This window comes from Bubalus kerabau, chromosome 7, assembly GCF_029407905.1.
Source record: "Bubalus kerabau isolate K-KA32 ecotype Philippines breed swamp buffalo chromosome 7, PCC_UOA_SB_1v2, whole genome shotgun sequence".
NCBI classification, from domain to species: domain Eukaryota; kingdom Metazoa; phylum Chordata; class Mammalia; order Artiodactyla; family Bovidae; genus Bubalus; species Bubalus kerabau.
The window spans coordinates 60,882,990-60,902,255 of NC_073630.1; the positions used below are offsets into that span (position 1 = coordinate 60,882,990).

The 19,266-nt window shown below is 38.4% G+C and overlaps 1 protein-coding gene across 4 annotated transcripts in view; it reads left to right on the top strand.

The window, feature by feature from the left end:
* Positions 1 to 19,266, top strand: part of NWD2 (NACHT and WD repeat domain containing 2) — a 255,310-nt gene that overhangs the window by 128,501 nt on the left and 107,543 nt on the right. For 3 of the 4 annotated variants that reach the window (XR_008717091.1, XR_008717090.1, XR_008717092.1), the window contains one exon: positions 9,238 to 9,406. Coding sequence is in view for 1 of the 4 variants with exons in the window: in XM_055588244.1 (XP_055444219.1) it covers positions 9,238 to 9,354 (117 nt within the window). In the remaining 3 variants the exon portion in view is untranslated. Of the gene's footprint in view, positions 1 to 9,237; positions 9,407 to 19,266 lie in introns of those variants that run through there. The other variant, XM_055588244.1, reaches the window with a different exon arrangement.

Consider the following 19,266-nt stretch of genomic DNA (forward strand, 5'->3'; position numbering starts at 1 on the left):
TGTGTAGCCTCCCATCGTAATACCTTTGAGAAGCAGCCTCCATCTTAGTACCGTGTTTGTTCAACACCAGAACCAGTCATCTTGTCTCTGGAGTTACATTTTTTTGCATTCGGATAGTGTCATATGGCTTCCCAGGTGGCACTAGTGGTAAGAATCGGCCTGCCAGTGCAGGCGACACAAGACACTCCTGGGTGGGGAGATCCCCTGGAGTAGGAAATGCCCCCCCACTCCAATATTCTTGCCTGGAAAATTCCATGGGCAGAGGAGCCTGGCGCAGTACAACCCATGGGCTGCAAAGAGTCAGAGACTACTGAGCTACTGAACACACACACAGTGTCCGATAGCATGGGAAAATTGAGAAGGAAAATATTTTGGAAAATATTTCAATTTCAAAGGCTCTTAATGTGAAGCCATTATAAATTGTTTTTGCTTTATTTTGATAAAGCATAAGGTTATTATTTGTTTCTTACACAGTTGCTTTATTGTTTGTTCAGTAATCTTAGTATTTAAATGACTGTGTCTGATTTCAACTGGTAAAATTTGTTAGAGCTTTTATTTTCTGGCTTTTTTTGTTTTCAGACCAATTCAGCACATTATAATGAGCATGATAAATTAGCTTCCCTAAGAATATTTTTAAAGAAGTTAGATAGTTTTAAGTGAAAAAAGATAAAATCAAATTACTTTCCTGAGCTTTTATATTTAATGATGCAATAAGCAAAGGCACATAAAGTGTGCTGTCAACAAGGTAGTATTCCAATAAATAGTAAATTAGATTCTAGTGTCTGCAATGCCTGGACATTAGGCCAAAAGCTAAACTTAATTTTTAAAGTATATGATAAATCTTGTCTTTTTGAGCACTTTGGGTTCAAGCCACTTCTTGCCAGTTATTGATTATGTGGATATATGGCATTTCTGTTTGCCCATAATGGTGTTTTGTGTGGCATAAGCTAAATGTTTCATTTATTTCTTTCTTCCTTGTCTTCATGGTTGCTTAATTTTATTTTTCATCATTTTCTGCTCATAAAGACATTTGAGAAAGAACAATTTAAATATTCTCTTACTTCCAGCTTTTCTTTAAACAGTGCAATTGAAGTAAGGATACATGTACCTATGAAGGCCTGGGTGAAGGCAGGGGTGGCCAGATTTTAAGGAAATAACAGGTGCAAAAATGATTATAAAAGACTCCCATAGATGGCAAATAAATCTTGTGACATTTAGGCTTCTATTTAAAAAATAAGTGAATACCTTGTTTTGACTTTTACCCTGGTCATTTGTTCACATATATTCAGTGAGATCTTATTGTTTAGCTCTTCATATACCAAGTGCATGATTTAAACATTTCTGTTCTTACTCTCAGTTCTTTGAGTTGGAGTTGTAAGACCTGTAGAAAAATCACAGTCCAAGCTAGATGTGCAGAGTATTCCTGAGATATAATTCAGTTCATGTATCATAAAAATTTGCCCACTTAAAGTATACAATTCAGTGTTTTTAGTATATTCACAGTTATGTAATCACTGCCAAAATCAATTTTAGAATATTTTCATCATCCGAAGAAGAAATCCTGTCCCTTTGGCATTACTTCCTAATTGCCCTATCCCCCTCCCTCCCTCCCAGCCCTGGACAACCAGTAATCTACTTTTTGACAGTATAGATTTGCCTGTTCTAGACCTTTCATGAAAATGGAACCATGCAACGGGTGATCTTTTGTGACTAGCTTCTTTCCCTGAGGATAGCATTTTCAAGGCTCATCCATGTTGTAACATGTATCAGTATTTCATTGCTTTTTTCTTGCCAGAGCATACCCCATTGTGTGATGTATATCATTTTTATTTATCTGTTGATCAGTTTATGGACATTTGAAGTGTTTCCACTTTTTGGCTATTATGAATACTACTGTTATGAACATTCATGTACAAATATTTTGTCTAGAGGTAGGTTTTCATCTCTCTTGGGTATATACCAAGAATAATTTGCTGGATCATGTGGTAATTCTGTTCAGTTATTTGGGGAACTGCCACACTGTTTTCTAAAGTGGCTGCACTGTTTTATATTCCTACCAGCAGTGCATGAGGTTTGTAATTGCTCCACATCTTTATCAACACTTGTTATCAGTCTTTTTGATCATAGCCATCCTAGTGCGTATGAAGTGTTATCTTGTAGTTTTGATTTGTAATCCCCCTGATGACTAATGAAATTATCTTTTCATGTGGTAATATTTATTAGATTATTGTTTATTTGCAATCTGTATATATTCTGTGAAGAAATATCACTCAGATCTTTTGTCTATTTTAAAATGGGTTGTCTTATTGAGTTGTAGGAGTTCCTAATATATTCCAGATACAAACCTATTATCAAATATGATTTGCAAATACTTTCTTCCATTTTAAGGGTGTCTTCTTCACTTTCTTGTTAGTGTCTTTCGAATCACAATTTTTTTTTAATTTTGATAAGTCAAATTTAATTTACTTATTTATAACTTCACAATAATATCTAAAAAATCATTGTCAAATCCAGGTCACTAAGATGTTTTCTATAAGAATATGATTTTATAGTTTTAACTCTTAATTTATGTTTAGGATCCATTTTTAGTTAATTTTTATATATGGTGTGAGGTAGGAATAAAACCTCACTCTATTGCATGTAATTGTCCAGTTATCGCAATACTGTTGACTGTTTTGCCACCCTTGTTGAAATTAGTTGACCATAAGTGTGAGAATTTGTTTCTGGATTTTTAATTTTATTCCATTGAATATACTTATGCCAGTATCACACTATCTTGATTATTGTAGCTTCATCAGTTCAGTTGCTCAGTCATGTCTGACTCTTTGCGACCCCATGAACTGCACACAGCACGCCAGGCCTCCCTGTCCATCACCAGCTCCCTGAGTCCACCCAAACCCATGTCCATTGAGTCATTGATGCCATCCAACCATCTCATCCTCTGTCATCGCCTTCTCCTCCTGCCCTCAATCTTTCCCAGCATCAGGGTCTTTTTCAAGGCTGCAGTCACTATCGGCAGTGATTTTGGAGCCCCCAAAAATAAAGTCAGCCACTGTTTCCCCATCTATTTCCCATGAAGTGCTGGGACTGGATGCCATGATCTTCGTTTTCTGAATGTTGAGCTTTAAAGCCAACTTTTTCACTCTCCTCTTTCACTTTCATCAAGAGGCTCTTCAGTTCCTCTTCACTTTCTGCCATAAGGGTGTTGTCATCTGCACATCTGAAGTTATTGATATTTCTTCCCGCAGTCTTGATTCCAGCTTGTGCTTCTTCCAGCCCAGCGTTTCTCATGATCTCTGCATATAAGTTAAATAAGTAGGGTGACAATATACAGCCTTGATGTACCCCTTTTCCTATTTGGAACCAATCTGTTGTTCCATGCCTATCTGTTGCTTCCTGACCTATATGTAGGTTTCTCAAGAGGCAGGTCAGGTGATCTGGTATTCCAATCTCTTTCAGAATTTTCCACAGTTGATTGTGATCCACACAGTCAAAGGCTTTGGCATAGTCAATAAAGCAGAAATAGATGTTTTTCTGGAACTCTCTTGCTTTTTTGATGATCCATTGGATGTTGGCAATTTGATCTCTGGTTTCTCTGCCTTTTTTAAAACCAGCTTGAACATCTGGAAGTTCATGGTTTACAAATTGCTGAAATCTGGCTTGGGGAATTTTAAGCATTACTTTACTAGTGGGTGAGATGAGTGCAATTGTGTTGTAGCTTCATACTGAATTTGAAATCTGGAAGTGTGAGTCTTCCAACTTAATTCTCCTTTTGCAAGATTATTTTGGTTGTTCTGGGTCTCTTGAATTTCCATATGATTTTTAGGATCAGCTTGTCAATTTCTGTAAGCCAGCTGGAAGTTTTATAGTGATTGCATTGAATCTATAGCTTTATCTAGAGGTGTTGCCATCTTAATATTTACTCCCCCCAGCCATTTATAGGGGATGTCTTTCAATGGTGTTTTGTAATTTTCAAAATGTAAAATTTACATTTCTTTTGTTCAGTTTATTTATGAGCTTTTTATTCTTTCTCATGCTCTTAAGTGGACTTTTTTATTTATCTTAGATTGCTGCTGCTAGTACATAGAAGTACAGTTCGGTTCAGTTGCTCAGTCATGTCCAACTCTTTGTGACCCCATGGACTGCAGCACCAGGCTTCCTTGTCCATCACCAACTCCTGGAGCTTACTCAAACTCAAGTCCATCAACTTGGTGATGCCATCCAACCATCTCATCCTCTGTCGTCCCCTTCTCCTCCCACCCCCAATCTTTCCCAGCATCAGGGTCTTTTCAAATGAGTCAGTTCTTCACATCAGGTGGCTATAGTATTGGAATTTCAGCTTCAGCATCAGTTCTTCCAGTGAACACCCAGGACTCATCTCCTTTAGGATGGACTGGTTGGATCTCCTTGCAGTCCAAGGGACTCTCAAGAGTCTTCTCCAACACCACAGTTCAAAAGCATCAATTCTTTGCACTCAGCTTTCTTTATAGTCCAGCTCTCACATCCATACATGACTACTGGAAAAACCATAGCCTTGACTAGATGGACCTATGTTGGCAAAGTGATATCTCTGCTTTTTAATATGCTGTCTAGGTTGGTCATAACTTTTCTTCCAAGGAGCAAGCATCTTTTAATTTCATGGCTGCAGTCACCATCTGCAGTGATTTTGGAGCCAAAGAAAATAAAATCCGTCTCTGTTTCCATTGTTTCCCCATCTATTTGCCATGAAGTGATGGGACCAGATGCCATGATCTTAGTTTTCTGAATATTGAGTTTTACAGTTGGGTCTTATACATGGATCTTGTATTCTACAACCTTGCACAACTCATTAGTTATAAGTTTTTTAGTGGTTTCCTTAGAATTTTCAATATATAAGATTTTGTGATCTATGAATAAAGGTGGATCTGCTTTCTCCTTTCCTCTATGGACTTATTTTATTTCTTTTCTTGCCCAGTTGCCCTGGCTGGAACCTCCACCTCCAGTATAGTGTAGAATAAAAGTGAAAATACTGGGTATCTTTCTTCTGCTTCTAATCTTAGGTAGAAAGCTTTCAGTGCTCCTTAAGTATAATGTTAGATGTGTTTTTCTTTAAAACATGTCCTTTACTCAGGTTGAAGAAGTTAATTTCTATTACTAGTTGAGGGTTGTTTTTTTTTAAATCACGAAGCAGTGTTGGATTTAGTTGGACTCTTTTTGTGTCTGTTGAGACTGACTATATGGGTTTTGTCCTTTATTAATATATAGTGTCTCCCATTAGTTGATTTTCTGATGCTAATGCTACATTTATGGAATAAATCCCACCTAGTTGTGTTATATAATTCTTTTTATGTGCTACCAGGTTAGGAATTTTAGTACTTTTGTTGACGATGTTTATTTTCATAAGAGATGTTGCTTTGTATTTTCCTCATAATATTTTTGTCTAGCTGTGGTACCAAGATCATACTGGTCTCAGAGTAAGTTAGGATTGTTCTTTTGTAGACTGAATAATTGATACAAATTCTTTTGTAAACATTTGGTAGAATTCACCAGTTTATCCATCTGAACCTAGGCTTTTCTTTTTATGCAGCTTTTTAAAACTTACTACTTAATCTCTTGTCATAAATATCTTCACATTTTCTATTCTATCTTGAGTCAATTTACATAGCCAGTGTCTCTCTAGGAATTTGTCTATTTCATGTAAGGGATCTAATTAATTGGCACACAGATGTCCATAGTATTCTCTAATAATTCTTCTATTTCTGTAAGTTTAATAGTTATAGCCTCTTTCACCCCACATTTTAGATAGCTTTTTTTTTTTTTTTTTTTTGGTCTGTTCATTTAGTTTGTCCCCTTTGTTGATCTCTTCAAGAACCAATTTTTGGTTTGTTTTTTCTAAATTTCCTATTCTGTTTCATCAATTTCCATTGTCATCTATTATTTCCTTCCTCCTGCTTGCTTTGGCTTGCCCTTGATCTCCTCTTCCTATTGTCTTCAGTTAAATTATTGAAATCTTAATTTTTATATAGATGTTTACAGCTCTAAATTCCTCTAAGTACTGCTTTACTTGCATCTCACAGTTTCAGTATGTTGTATCTTCATTTTCATTCATCTCAAAGTAATTTTTAATTTCCCTAGTAATTTCTTCTTTGATTCATTGGTTATTTAGGAGTGTTAATTTCCAAATACTTGTGAATTTTCCAAGTTTCTGTTATTGATTTCTGATACCATCCCATTGTATTCAGAGAACATACTTTATATGAATTAAATCTATTTAAGGTTATTGAGGCTTATTTTATGATCTAACATATGGTCTATCCTGGAGAATGTTCTCTGTGGACTTAAGAATGTACATTCTGTTGTTGGATAGATTGTCCTAAGACATTAGAACTAGTTGGTTTATGGTATTGCTTCAGTCTTCTAGGATTTTGGTGATCTTCTCTCTAGTTCTTCTTCCCATTATTGAATGAGATATTCAGTCTCCAGTTGTTACAGTTGAATTGTCAGTTTCTCCTTCACTGCTGTCAGTTTGTGGTTCATGTATTTTAAGGCTCTTTGTTTGTTGCACATACATTTATAATTGTTATATCTTCCTGTTGGATGGACCCTTATTATAAAATGTCCCTCTTCATCTCTAGTTATATTGTTTTAAAATTTCTTTTCTGCAATATTAAAATAGCCCTGTGAGCTTTCCTATGGTTGGTGTTGGCGCGGTAAATCTTTTTCCACCATTTTAACCAATCTGCCCAATGTATCGCAGAAGGCAATGGCACCCCACTCCAGCACTCTTGCCTGGAAAATCCCATGGACAGAGGGGCAAGGAAGGCTGCAGACAATGGGGTCGCTGAGGGTCAGACACGACTGAGCGACTTCACTTTCATGCATTGGAGAAGGAAATGGCAACCCACTCCAGTGTTCTTGCCTGGAGAATCCCAGGGACTGGGGAGCCTGGTGGGCTGCCGTCTCTGGGGTCACACGGAGTCGGACACGACTGAAGCGACTTAGCAGCAGCCTAATCTATATCTCCTGTAGAAGCATATTGTCAAGTCTTGCTTTTATCCAGTATCAGTCTCTGCCTTTGTATTGTTTAAATCGGTCACACTTAATATATTGACATAATGGGATTTACTTCTGTCACTTTACTTTTATTCTATATATTTGTCATTTGTTTTCCTCTATTTCTCTTTGCTTTGCTTTGCAGTGTGTGACTGTTTTCTAGTTTAACATTTTAATTCCTTTAATGATTTTTTCACTATTTTTGAGTAATTTTTCTTTGTAGTTATTTTAAGGCATATACATCTTGTTAGTATAAATCATAAGCAGATTCTAAGTTAATTCCAGGGAGCTAGGTGGCTCAGTATTAAAGAATCTGCCTGTAAAACATGAGACATGGGTTCAATCTCTGTATCAGAAAGATCCCATGGCGAAGGAAATGGCAACCTACTCCAGTATTCTCGCCTGGGAAATCCCATGGACACAGGAGCCTGGCGGGTTACAGTCCATGAGGTCACACAGAGTCAGACATGACTTAAGTGACTCAGCAATAGAAAGACTACTCCCTTATAGCTCTATTCCCTTTTCTCCCTTTTTGTGCTATTGTTATTATATATTCAACATCTAATAAGTTACAATGACATCATTATTACTTTATATAATTTTATGTCACTTAAAGGTTTGACTGGAATAGCAGGTATATATTTACAGCTTTTGTTACATTAACTTTTCATTTTTACCATTTCTGTATCTCATTTATTCTAAATCATACCTTTCCTCAGATCCTCAAACAGTGTCAGCCAAAAGGATGCGGACCAGGTTCTGTGTATGGTTGTTTGTGTATGGCACAACTGAGTTATTCACATTACAGATTCATGTGTTTATTTTGACAGTTTATTGGCAGATGGTCAAAAATGTCGTTTAGTCATTTCAGTATATGAAGTTCAGTAATTTACAGTTCTGTCCAGTTAAACTTTGTGATGGTGAAGTATATATAGTTATATCTGTGCTTTCTAACATGAAAGTCGGTAACTGCATGTGACTAATAAGCATTGGAACTGAATTTTTTAGTTTATATAAACTTTTAGATAACCACAGCTAATGGCTCTCATATTGGACAGTGAAGTTATATCTCAGATGTTCCCCTTTCTTAATATTAAAGCAAGAACCCTAAAATAAGTGCTCATAGTTTCATATGTTATAGAATTCATTGCCTGGGCCATAGGAATATTTTTTAAAGAATCTGTTATATCTCCATCAGCTACCTAAAAATTCAAGTGCAGATAGACAGAGATTTTGGTACAGACACTTATGTGGGGTGTTGGCCAAGAGAAGGGAAGTACACAGTACTTGGGCACACTGGAGGACCCATGCCCTGGGTCTCCATCTCACTGGATGCCTTGCAAACAGTAAGGAGAGGGTTCTTTTTTCTGCTTATAGGAAATAAGGAAAAGAAGAATTCTTCAAAGCTACAATTAGAAACGTTTACCTTATGCAGATAGCAGTTGAGTAAAGGGAATGAAACTCATACTGCTCTCCATAGCAAATTTTTCAAAGAGTGTAATTGTACAAGTTCTTACAGATTCTCAGAATCTTTCCTTGTAGTCTTTGAAGTAAGGAGACAGAGGATCCCATTATCCTCACTTCTCTGTAAGGTATCTCTTTCATTGTCTTCTATACACATTTTTTCAGATATGTAGTGATGAAAGCTGAGCTGCTTAGGGGCTTAGAGATAACAGATATAAGCAAAATGTCCCCATGGGATAACAGGTTTCTTTTTTTTAATTTTTTTAAAGAAATGTATTTATTTAACTTTGGGTCAGTATATGCGAATGCCCATTGTGGTTTTCCCTTCTCATATTGAGACACAGTGTAAAATTACACACTGTTCCTTATCTCAGATAATGTAGTAACTACATCCCAGCTGCTTTCAGACTTCTAAAATCCTGTTGCCATTTCAATATAATGAAAGCCTGCACTGAAAAGCCTCTGACATTTAACATTTCATTTTCTCTGGGCCCATGTCAACAGTATAATCAGGGACAAAAAAAGAAATTATAGTGTTCATCCCCAAACCATCATGGTATTAAAAAAAAATACCTCTTTAGATTGATCTTAAAAATCATTTTCCCTCTCAAAGGCAAAACATGCTGCCAAGAGAAAAGTTAGAAGTCATATTAGCTTAATATCGTGAATAAGAATAAAGCCTCCATGTCAATTGAGTTTTCCTACAGGTGAATTAACACTGCCTCCTCTGTTGGTCCCCAGGTCATAGATCTGTACTGGGGAATTGATGAAGATGAATGGGACAGCCCTGAGCTCCAGAAGACCCGCATGAAGCTGCTGGAAGATTGTTTGAAAACTTCTGCAGGTCCATGTTTTGTTGTGGGTATAGAAACACTAATGCTTTATATTAAATTGTAGATGAATGTGAGAATTCTTGATTTGTGATTCTTAAAAGGCTTTTAGAATGGGGGGAGGGGGGAGTACTTGCTTTTCTATATCTATTTAAAATTCTTAAACTGTCTCCTTGTCCTCCGTGTGTGAGGATGAAATCCTCCACTTGCCATGAACAGCACTGCAAATTAACGGTTAATAATTTGAAGTGGTAATCAAAGGGAGGGCTTGGGGTTGACAACAGTTTCCACAGCACCTTGTGATCACCAGGGAGGATTACTCAGTCCTCCAATAAGTATCCTCATTTTCCTTACATTTTATCATGTGGTATTCCATCCTAGTATCTGTTTCTCAGCATTAGAATTTCTGGCATATTTTTTTAAACACTGTGGCAGAAACATTGTTCAACTAAATACACTTTTCAGATCCACCAATAGGAATTGATATCATGTGGAAAAAAATTGTTTTTACGGTGATTTTCAGCCAGAGATGCTCAAGTGGAACATTATCATTAATTTGTCATTATTTTCTAAAGGGATATCCAAATCCAAATCCAGTCCTCTGTGTAAACACAGTGGTGGTAAGAGAAGCAGGCCACTCTGTGGCAGGTGATGCACAAAATCGTGGTCCTAATTTAGCTGAAGAAAGACCTTATCCTGAACCCAAACACTCCTACCAGCCGATAGGGAAGTTGGCCCTTTCCACATAGATGTTCTGAGGTTGATGGATGCTTGTGAATTACTAGTGGAGAAAATGTCATAGTATACAATTAAAAGCTAGATTCAGTGTATCAGTAAAAGCTTTTAATATGTATTTGCATGTCCATTTATATTCAAACTCCACATAAGGGGTAAAGTACATAAAGGATGTTCTATAATATTTTTAGTATGTGGATAAATTATTCATTTATTCACCAGCTACTTAGTGAATGCTGTTCCTAGTGAATGCTCTTAGTGTTGGGGCAAGTAGATTTATATGAAATGATCATTTTGTAGGTCAGTCTCTTATGACTAATGTTAGAGTTGAACTGAGAAGGTAAGACTTTGTTTCCTCATGGAGGATTATTCTTATGTGGGACTTGCATCATTTTTATGTGGGGCTAACAAGAGAGGGCAGATAAATATCAAAGCAACAAGTAAACAACAAGTCAGATGGTAACAAGAGCTATGGAGAAAAATACAAAAAAGAAGGAAGAGAGGGAAGAGAAGTGAGGGGAGAGACTTGTTATTTTGAGTAGAAAGGTGGAGAGCCTCACCAGTAAGGTGACTGTGGAGGCGGCGGCAGGACGAGGGACAGGGAAGAACCAAGTGGACAGTGCACGCACAGCTTTCCAGGAGAGGAGTTGGGGAGCATGCGTGGCATGCTCAGGAGAGAGGAAGCAGGTGGGTGCCTAAAGCAGCATGAGCACGAGAGTGTGGGAGTGGGGCCTTGTCACCTTGAAACTGACCAGAAAGACTTTACTTTACTCGGACATGAGAAGCCAGAGTACGTGGAGCAGAGGACTGAGATCCGACTCATGCTAAAGCCTACCGTGGCTGCCGGGGTAGGACAAGGGGCAGAGCATGAAAACTAACGTGATATGCAAAACAAGAACAATACATGGTTGGGGGTAGAGAATGGACATCTAAAGACAGTGTCCTGTGGTCTGAACAGAATGCAAAAAAATCCTAAAAAAGTCTAGATACCCGAAGAGCTAGTAGTGGAAGAGGAATAAGACTTTTTCCATGAGTCTTCAGGGGATAGAACTAGAACAGTGGGCAGAAATCACAGGGAGACAGATTTTGGCTCCAGGTGAAGCTGTTAGAGGCTTTAGCTTTCTCTCAGATTTGGGAGTCAGAGATCCCTGGGTCTCACTGACATTTCACAGCTGTGGGACATGGGAGGAACTTCTTTACTATTCTAAGCTTTGGCTTCCTTATCTGTAAACTGGAAATAATAGTTACCTGCCTCCTGGTGTCTTTCTGAGGATGAAATGAAATTACAGGACACTTTTTATAGTGTCTAACAAATAGTAACCCACAAAAAGTGTTATTTTTTTGTTGTAATCATTCTCTCTCAAAACTGCCTAAATTGTTGGTGATGTACTCTTTATAGATTCATCAAACTAGAGAACACAGATCACTCTGACAGAGATGCTGTAGGAGAGATTCAAACACTGGAAGACAAGTTAGACCAAATTCCACCATGCTTAGAAAGCCAGATTTAGAAGACAAAGAGCTGTGTGTGTATATGCCCTGGGGCATCTCTACTGCTGTGACCTTCATAGCTTTAGACCCATCCAGCCTCAGAAATTCAGGGATAAGAGAGACATTCACCTCCTTTTATCTTCCTGTAGAGTATCATACCCAAAGTAACTAAAATTAGTCATGGCCATTAATCCCTAGAAGTTGCTGGCAAGGGGATGAATAAAGACTTTGTTTGTTCATGCAGGTTCTGAGAGTAAAGGTTAACTGATAGAATACCGGTAACAACTTCACTGAACATAAGCAAATCATTTATCCCTCCTTCTGTTCCCTATTGCACGTTGAAACTCAAGGCAACCATAATAAAACCCTGTGGACAGAGCCAGGATTATTCACCCCAGTGATCCTAAATCATGCAAGGCCTATTTCATTGCTTATAGGAAAAAGTACGTCTCTTATGGCCTTTCCTGTTGTAACTATGGTAACAGTGGGCTTTGTGTGTCGCTTTTGAGCTCCCGTTTCCTTGCCCACTGCTCCCTTGTGATATTTCGAGAAGTCATGATGATCCCCCTGGGATGCAAAGCATGGCATATTACTTCCCCTAATGCTGAAGTCTTTGGCAAGAAAATTTACTATTACTGAATGAAAAAAAAAAATGTGTTTTTATCTTCAAAGCCTTCACAGATACTAGCCCTTATGTTAGTTACAAATTCAGTACCAGACAAAGCTTTCATATTTGAGTACCTCGGGAATTGAAGTCCAAAGGGAACTTGGACTTAAATGTTGTATGCAGATGGTTCTTTTCAACTTCCCTTCCTAAAAGTTGTCCTTTGAGATAGGGCCTGGGGTCCCAGAGACAGGCAGGCTATGCCTGCTAATCCCAGGAAGTTCTTTGCACACTTGCTTTGAGTCACATGGAGGACAGAGTGATGGAGTAAGGTACCTAGACAAGTGTCCAGTTTCGCTCTCAGGATTAACTTGGGAGACATACCACACTGAAATTCATCATCTCTACTAAGAAAGAACAGCTTTTGTAGACATGGATTAGAAGAAGGCTCAGACAGTGAGGAAAACCTACAATTTTTATTTCACAACTGGAGTTAGAGCCCTAGTTCTGACAGGGCAGGTCACTGACCTCACCATGCTTTAATTATCACATTCATAAAATGGGAAAAAATAACAGTAAACTGAAAGTAAAATAAGTATAAAAGGTTTGTTGTAGAAACCAAATGTGATGGTGTATGTGAGAGTTCTTTGTAAACTTTTAAAGAGCTACACAAGTATTAGTTATTATTCAGTGGTGATTTTGTTATTTTCCAATGAGAATAAAATGTTTTTATTAATACTGGGTGTTTATGTGATACTGGAAAATTTTCCCTTTGAAAATGTGGAGGATAGTCTCAGTGTAGAAAGGGTTAATACCTGATTCAGTCAAATATTAAAGGGGTTTTGAGTTCATTCTTAACATTATAAAATGTAGAGAGTATATATTAATTTGCTGAAATTTACTTACTAAGACCTTTACCTGCTCCCAAGAAGGGATTCTGATCAGGACTGCAGTTAACAAGGGGGCAGCTCACAGCTGGGTCCAGAATCACTGTTTCTCCTTTTAAGTGCAGAGAATTGCCTCAGCCTTCACAAAGTATGGAAAGTCAGCAGAATCTTTCCCCATCAGCCTGTTCCACCCACTTAATTCAGGAAAAGTCCTTATGAAGGGGAGAAAAATATCACCTCTTGGAGAGAGCAGAGTCCATATACATGCTGCCTATCTCAGCCCCATTCCTCTCCACAAGATGTGTTTATGGGGAAAGAGTGTTTTCTTCTTGTCATCCCTCCAGACTCAGAGCAGCCCCAGAAAATTGGTTGTGGAGTTTGGGCATTGACTCTGGATCTTGAGTAAAGTCCCATCTCATAGCAGAAGTTGATAAAACCTTAAGTAATCTGCTGGCTTAAACTGGAGTTTGAAAAGCTTAGATTACTTTAGGGATGCTGCACCCAAATATGTGGCTGCATGCTCTGCTCTGTGGGGTACAGACAGTATCTCACCTCATTCCCTCAATCCACAGCATGGATGATGTAGAAATCTACTGAGAAAGGTATTGGCAGGTTCCCCTAGGAGAGCCATGCCTGGCCTGTGCACCCAAAAAAAAAAAGAGCACCAGTTAGAGACAGAGATTCCATGACTTAACATTCAAAGAGGTGTTCCCCACATCTTAGAGTCAGGACAAAGAGAATATGCCGCCTGTAGTATTGTTTTGTTAATTCTCAGGAGTCTCAGGAAGCCAAAGCACATGTAGCATTCTCATTGGGGCTACCCGATTGCACAAATATGTTAGCAAGATCAAACTAGTCAACCCTAAAGGAAATCAACCCTGAGTATTCATTGGAAGGACTGATGCTAGAGCTGAAGCTCCAGTTCTTTGGCCACCTGATGCGAAGAGCCAACTCTTTGGAAAAGATCCTGATGCTGGGAAAGATTAAGGGCAAGAGGAAAAGGGGATAACAAGGGATGAGATGATTGGATGGAATCACCAACTCAGTAGACATGAGTTTGATCAAACTCTGGGAGATAGTGAAGGACAGGGAAGCATGGTGTGCTGCAGTTCATGGGGTCTCAGAGTCAGACTTAGTGACTGAACCAACAACATATTAGCACTGAAGAGAGAAATAGTCAAGACCAAAGGAATGGGACTGTTGCCATCATTCTTACCTGAGTGTAAGCAGATGCTGAAGCAGCCTCCTTACCTGCCCCCCAGCATTCACACACACTGCCATCAGTGGCAAAGGACAGAGAAAGAAAGGCCATGGTCTTGCCTACCACAGACTGCTCCAGGCAGCCGCTTTAAAACCACTATGCACCAAGGAAGCAGAAGAAAGCTTAGCAGGCTAGGTTTTAAAGCAGAAACATGAAAACTTAAGGAATTAGACTGAGAAGTCCATTACTTAGCAAGTTTAAGTTTTTCCACTAGCCAGAAGAGTAAAGACAAGACAAAGCCACAGCTGTTATTGATAAAAATTAAACCATCCCATATTTGTATATCACCGAGTGAATTAAACCTATAGCATTTAGATCAGTTCATCATCACCTGTGTCACCAGTCTCCTTCAGAGTTAAATTATACCCCCTTGACAGTTTAAGTTTAGTTTCTTACTTTAATTTTTAAGAAAATCATACAGTGAGAGTTAAGTCATTCAATTTAAAGAAAGAATTATTGTTTTTATAACAGTTTTGCTTTGGAAAATAGTTCATTTTATCCACATTTCAACTTTGGTTGACTTACCATTTTAGGTACACTAAAAAAAAAAAAAAAAAAAAAACGAAAAATTAAAATAAGTGCTTAATGTTTGTACTTTAACAAAATGTACAGTTTTTTTATGACTTAGTTTTCAAATTTGTAAGTACAGATTTATTATTTTAAAAAGTACTAAAATGGGGACACAGATTTGAACTGGAAAGTCATCTAAATGAAACAATCTAGACATTTTTTAAGTCTTTAAAAAAATTTTTAACAAAAATTAATCTAAAATCTCAGATTTTCTAGGTATGTTTTGCTTGCACAATCAAGAATTCTTTACATATAAAATTAAGCTTGTCCAAGGACTTCCCTTAATCACTGATGGTCCAGGGGTTCAGTCTCAGGTCAGGGGACTAGTTACATGCCGTAACTAAGAGTCCACATGTTGCAACTAAGACCTGGGGCAGCCAAATGTTTAAAAAAAAAAAAAAAAGCCAAAATTAAACTTTTCCAGTTGAAATCATCCAGATATTATAGTTCTAAGATAGGTTCCATTAATAAATAACTTGAGCACCACCAAAAAGAGTTAGAATGGGCAAACATTAAAAAATACTGTTTTAAAAAAAGAAAAGCTAGTTATCTCACAGGTAGAAGCCAAAATAGCACCATTTGGTTAATTAATTTTTAATACTAATACATAAGCTGTTTTCACAGTTTAACTCACTATTTCACAGCTTAGGTAAAGTAACACATTTTATATGGTTAAAAGAATTACAAAGTCAACTGGAGAGCAGTTAGCCTCCTTATAACTTAATTGGTAAGAAAATTTTCACTTAAAACAAGGACTGCAACAACTTAAAGAGCTTAGTGGAGCTGTGGAGACAAAAATGATTAAAATCTTCAGAGAAAAAGGGTCCTTCCTTGGTGAGCTGGCTTTACAGACTGATGTGTTCCAAAAGCATCAGTGGTTGTCATGAGTCGTGTGCTGACCATTGGGCAACACGGGTGATAGAAAGCTGGGGTGGAAAAGCAAAAGTAAGGTCTTCTACAAACTCTTGGTATTTAGGAGACACAGTCCACTAGATCTTAACAGAAAATTCAAGACTCTTGAAACACTTTAGTTCAAAGCAAACTGAATCAAACTGTAACCCACTTGCACCCAGTTCAAATATTGAATGGACTGACATGATTAGATTCTCACCTTATCAGTCTAACATAGGAAAATAAACCCCTCAATAGAAGTTCTTTTAAATACAATGCCCAGAATACAATGAAAATTACAGAATGTGCAAAGAATCAAGAAAACATACATATAAATTTTTTTAAGTATACAATAGAAGTCAGTCCCAAGGTGAGCAAGATGATGGAATGGGCAATCAAAAACTGTTAAAAATACGTCAATGAAAATTAAAGACAGGTAAATTAATGAGATTAATTTCAACAAAGAAATGAAATCTAAAAAATTTATATTGTAGAACAAACACCAGATCTAAAATTAAAAGTGTATTTGACGGGATTTAACAGAATATTGAACATAAGACTGAATTAATGAACTCAGAGAGAAGTCAATAGAAAATATCCAAACTGAAATACAGAATTTAAAAAATAGTAAAAACAGAATGAAGCAGAAGAGACATGTGAGCCCCAGTCAGTCTCACATAAGAGTAACTGGAGTCCCAGAAAAAGAGGATGGGGAAAGTGAGAATTTTTCCAAAAATGTTTAAAAACATCAACCCATATAGATTCAAAAAGCTCAGTAAACTGTAAGCAAAAAAATTACATCTGAGTTTGGACAGAGGAGCCTTGCAGTCTGTAGTCCAGGGGATCTCAAAGAGTTGAACACAATTGAGCACACACATTATAGTAAATGCCGAAAACAAAAAATAAAGGAAAAAATTAAAAGCTATCAAAAGGAAGAAAAACATTGCCTGCACAAAAACAACAGATTTTCAGCTGACTTTTAATATGGAAGCTTTAGAAATCAAAAGACAATAAAAAGTCCCAAATGTTGGAGACGAGATGGCAGAGTAGAAGGCCCTCCTCTCATAAGCACACCAAAACCACTGACTGAGAACAACTATCAATAAAAAGACTGGGATCTGTTAACAACAACAACAACAACAAAAACTCTGCATCCAAAGACAAAGAAGAAACCACTAGCTGGTAGGAGGGGCACGCTTGCAATATAATCAAATTCCATACCACCCAAGGGAGCAGCCCACAAACTGGAGAATAATTATAGCCACAAGTTCTCCCATGAGAGAACAGTGAGCACCAGCCAGGCTCCCCAGCCTACAGGTCTAGCTTCCAGAGGAGGAGCCCCCAGAGTGTTGAGCTTTCAGAGCTAGCAGGGCTTCATCGCAGGAGTGCCACAGGACAGGGGGAAACAGACTCCACTCTTGGAGAGTGCACACAAGGTCTCACGTGCACCAGGACCCAGGGCAAAAGCAGTAACTCCACAGGAGCCTAAGTTAGACCTGCCTGCTGGTCTTGGAGAGGCTCCAGGGAACATGGGGGGACATGGGGAAGGGTGGCATGGAGCTATGGCTCTCTCTCGGGTCATAAAAGCTGGTGGCAGAAACAGTGGGGACCTATGTGAACTCTAACTAGAGGTAGACATTTTGGATTCTGGGCACCAAGACCTGGCCCTACCCAGCAGCCTGTAAGCTCCAATACTGGGATGCCTCAGCCCAGATAACCAATAGAACAGGAACATAGCCCTACCTATCAGCAGACAGGCAGCCTAAAGACCTCCTGAGCCCACAACAACCTCTAGACACACCCTGCTCACCAGAGGGCCAAGACCCACCACCACCCACCAGAAAACCTTCGCAAGCCTCTAGACCAGCCTCACCCAACTAGGGGTGGACATTAGAAACAAAACTAGAGTCCTGCAGACCCGAGTCCACAAACACAAGTCAGAACCTACCCTGGAACTGGCTGGTCTCTGGACCTAAGAAAAGCTGAAGGCAAAGGAGAAAAGGAAAGGTATACCATTTGAATGCAGAGTTCCAAAGAATAGCAAGGAGAGATAAGAAAGCCTTCCTCAGTGATCAGTGCAAAGAAATAGAGGAATACAATAGAATGGGAAAGACTAGAGATCTCTTCAAGAAAATTAGAGATACCAAGGGAACTTTTCATGCAAAGATGGGCACAATAAAGGACAGAAATGATATGGACCTAAGAGAAGCAGAAGATATTAAGAAGAGGTGGCAAGAACACACAGAAGAACTATACAAAAAAGATCTTTACAACCCAGATAATCACGATGGTGTGATCACTCATCTACAGCCAGACATCCTGGAATGCGAAGTCAAGTGGGCCTTAGGAAGCATCACTATGAACAAAGCTAGTGGAGGTGATGGAATTCCAGTTGAACTATTTCAAATCCTAAAAGATGATGCTGTGAAAGTGCTGCACTCAATATGCCAGCAAATTTGGAAAACTCAGCAGTGGCCACAGGACTGGAAAAGGTCAGTTTTCATTCCAATCCCAAAGAAAGGCAATGCCAAAGAATGTTCAAACTACCGCACAATTGTGCTCATCTCCCACGCTAGCAAAGTAATGCTCAAAATTCTCTAAGCCAGGCTTCAACAGTATGTGAACCATGAACTTCCAGATGTTCTACCTGGATTTAGAAAAGGTAGAGGAACCAGAGATCAAATTACCAACATCCATGGGACCATCGAAAAAGCAAGAGAGTTCCAGAAAAACATCTATTTCTGTTTTATTGACTATGCCAAAGCCTTTGACTGTGTGGATCACAATAAACTGTAGAAAATTCTGAAAGAGATGGGAATACTAGACCACCTAACCTGCCTCCTGAGGAATCTGTATGTGGGTCAGGAATTAACAGAACTGGACATGAAACAACAGACTGGTTCCAAACAGGGAAAGGAGTACATCAAGGCTGTATATTGTCACCCTGCTTATTTAACTTATATGCAGAGTACAACATGAGAAACACTGGGCTAGATGAAGCACAAGCTGGAATCAAAATTGCTGGGAGAAATATCAATAACCTCAGATATGCAGATGACACCACCCTTATGGCAGAAAATGAAGAACTCAAGACCCTCTTGATGAAAGTGAAAGAGGAGAGTGAAAAAGTTTGCTTAAAACTCAACATTCAGAAAACTAAGATCATGGCATCTGGTTCCATCACTTCATGGCAAATAGATGGCGAAACAATGGAAACAAGGACAGACTTTATTTTTGGGGGCTCCAGAATCACTGCAGATGGTGACTGCAGCCATAAATTAAAAGACGCTTACTCGTTGGAAGAAAAGTTATGACTGACCTAGACAGCATATTAAAAAGCAGAGACATTACTTGGCCAACAAAGGTCCATCTAGTCAAAGCTATGGTTTTTCCAGTAGTCATGTGTGGATGTGAGAGTTGGACTATAAAGAAAGCTGAGCATGAAATAATTGATGCTTTTGAACTGTGGTGTTGGAGAAGACTTTTGAGGATCCCTTGGAC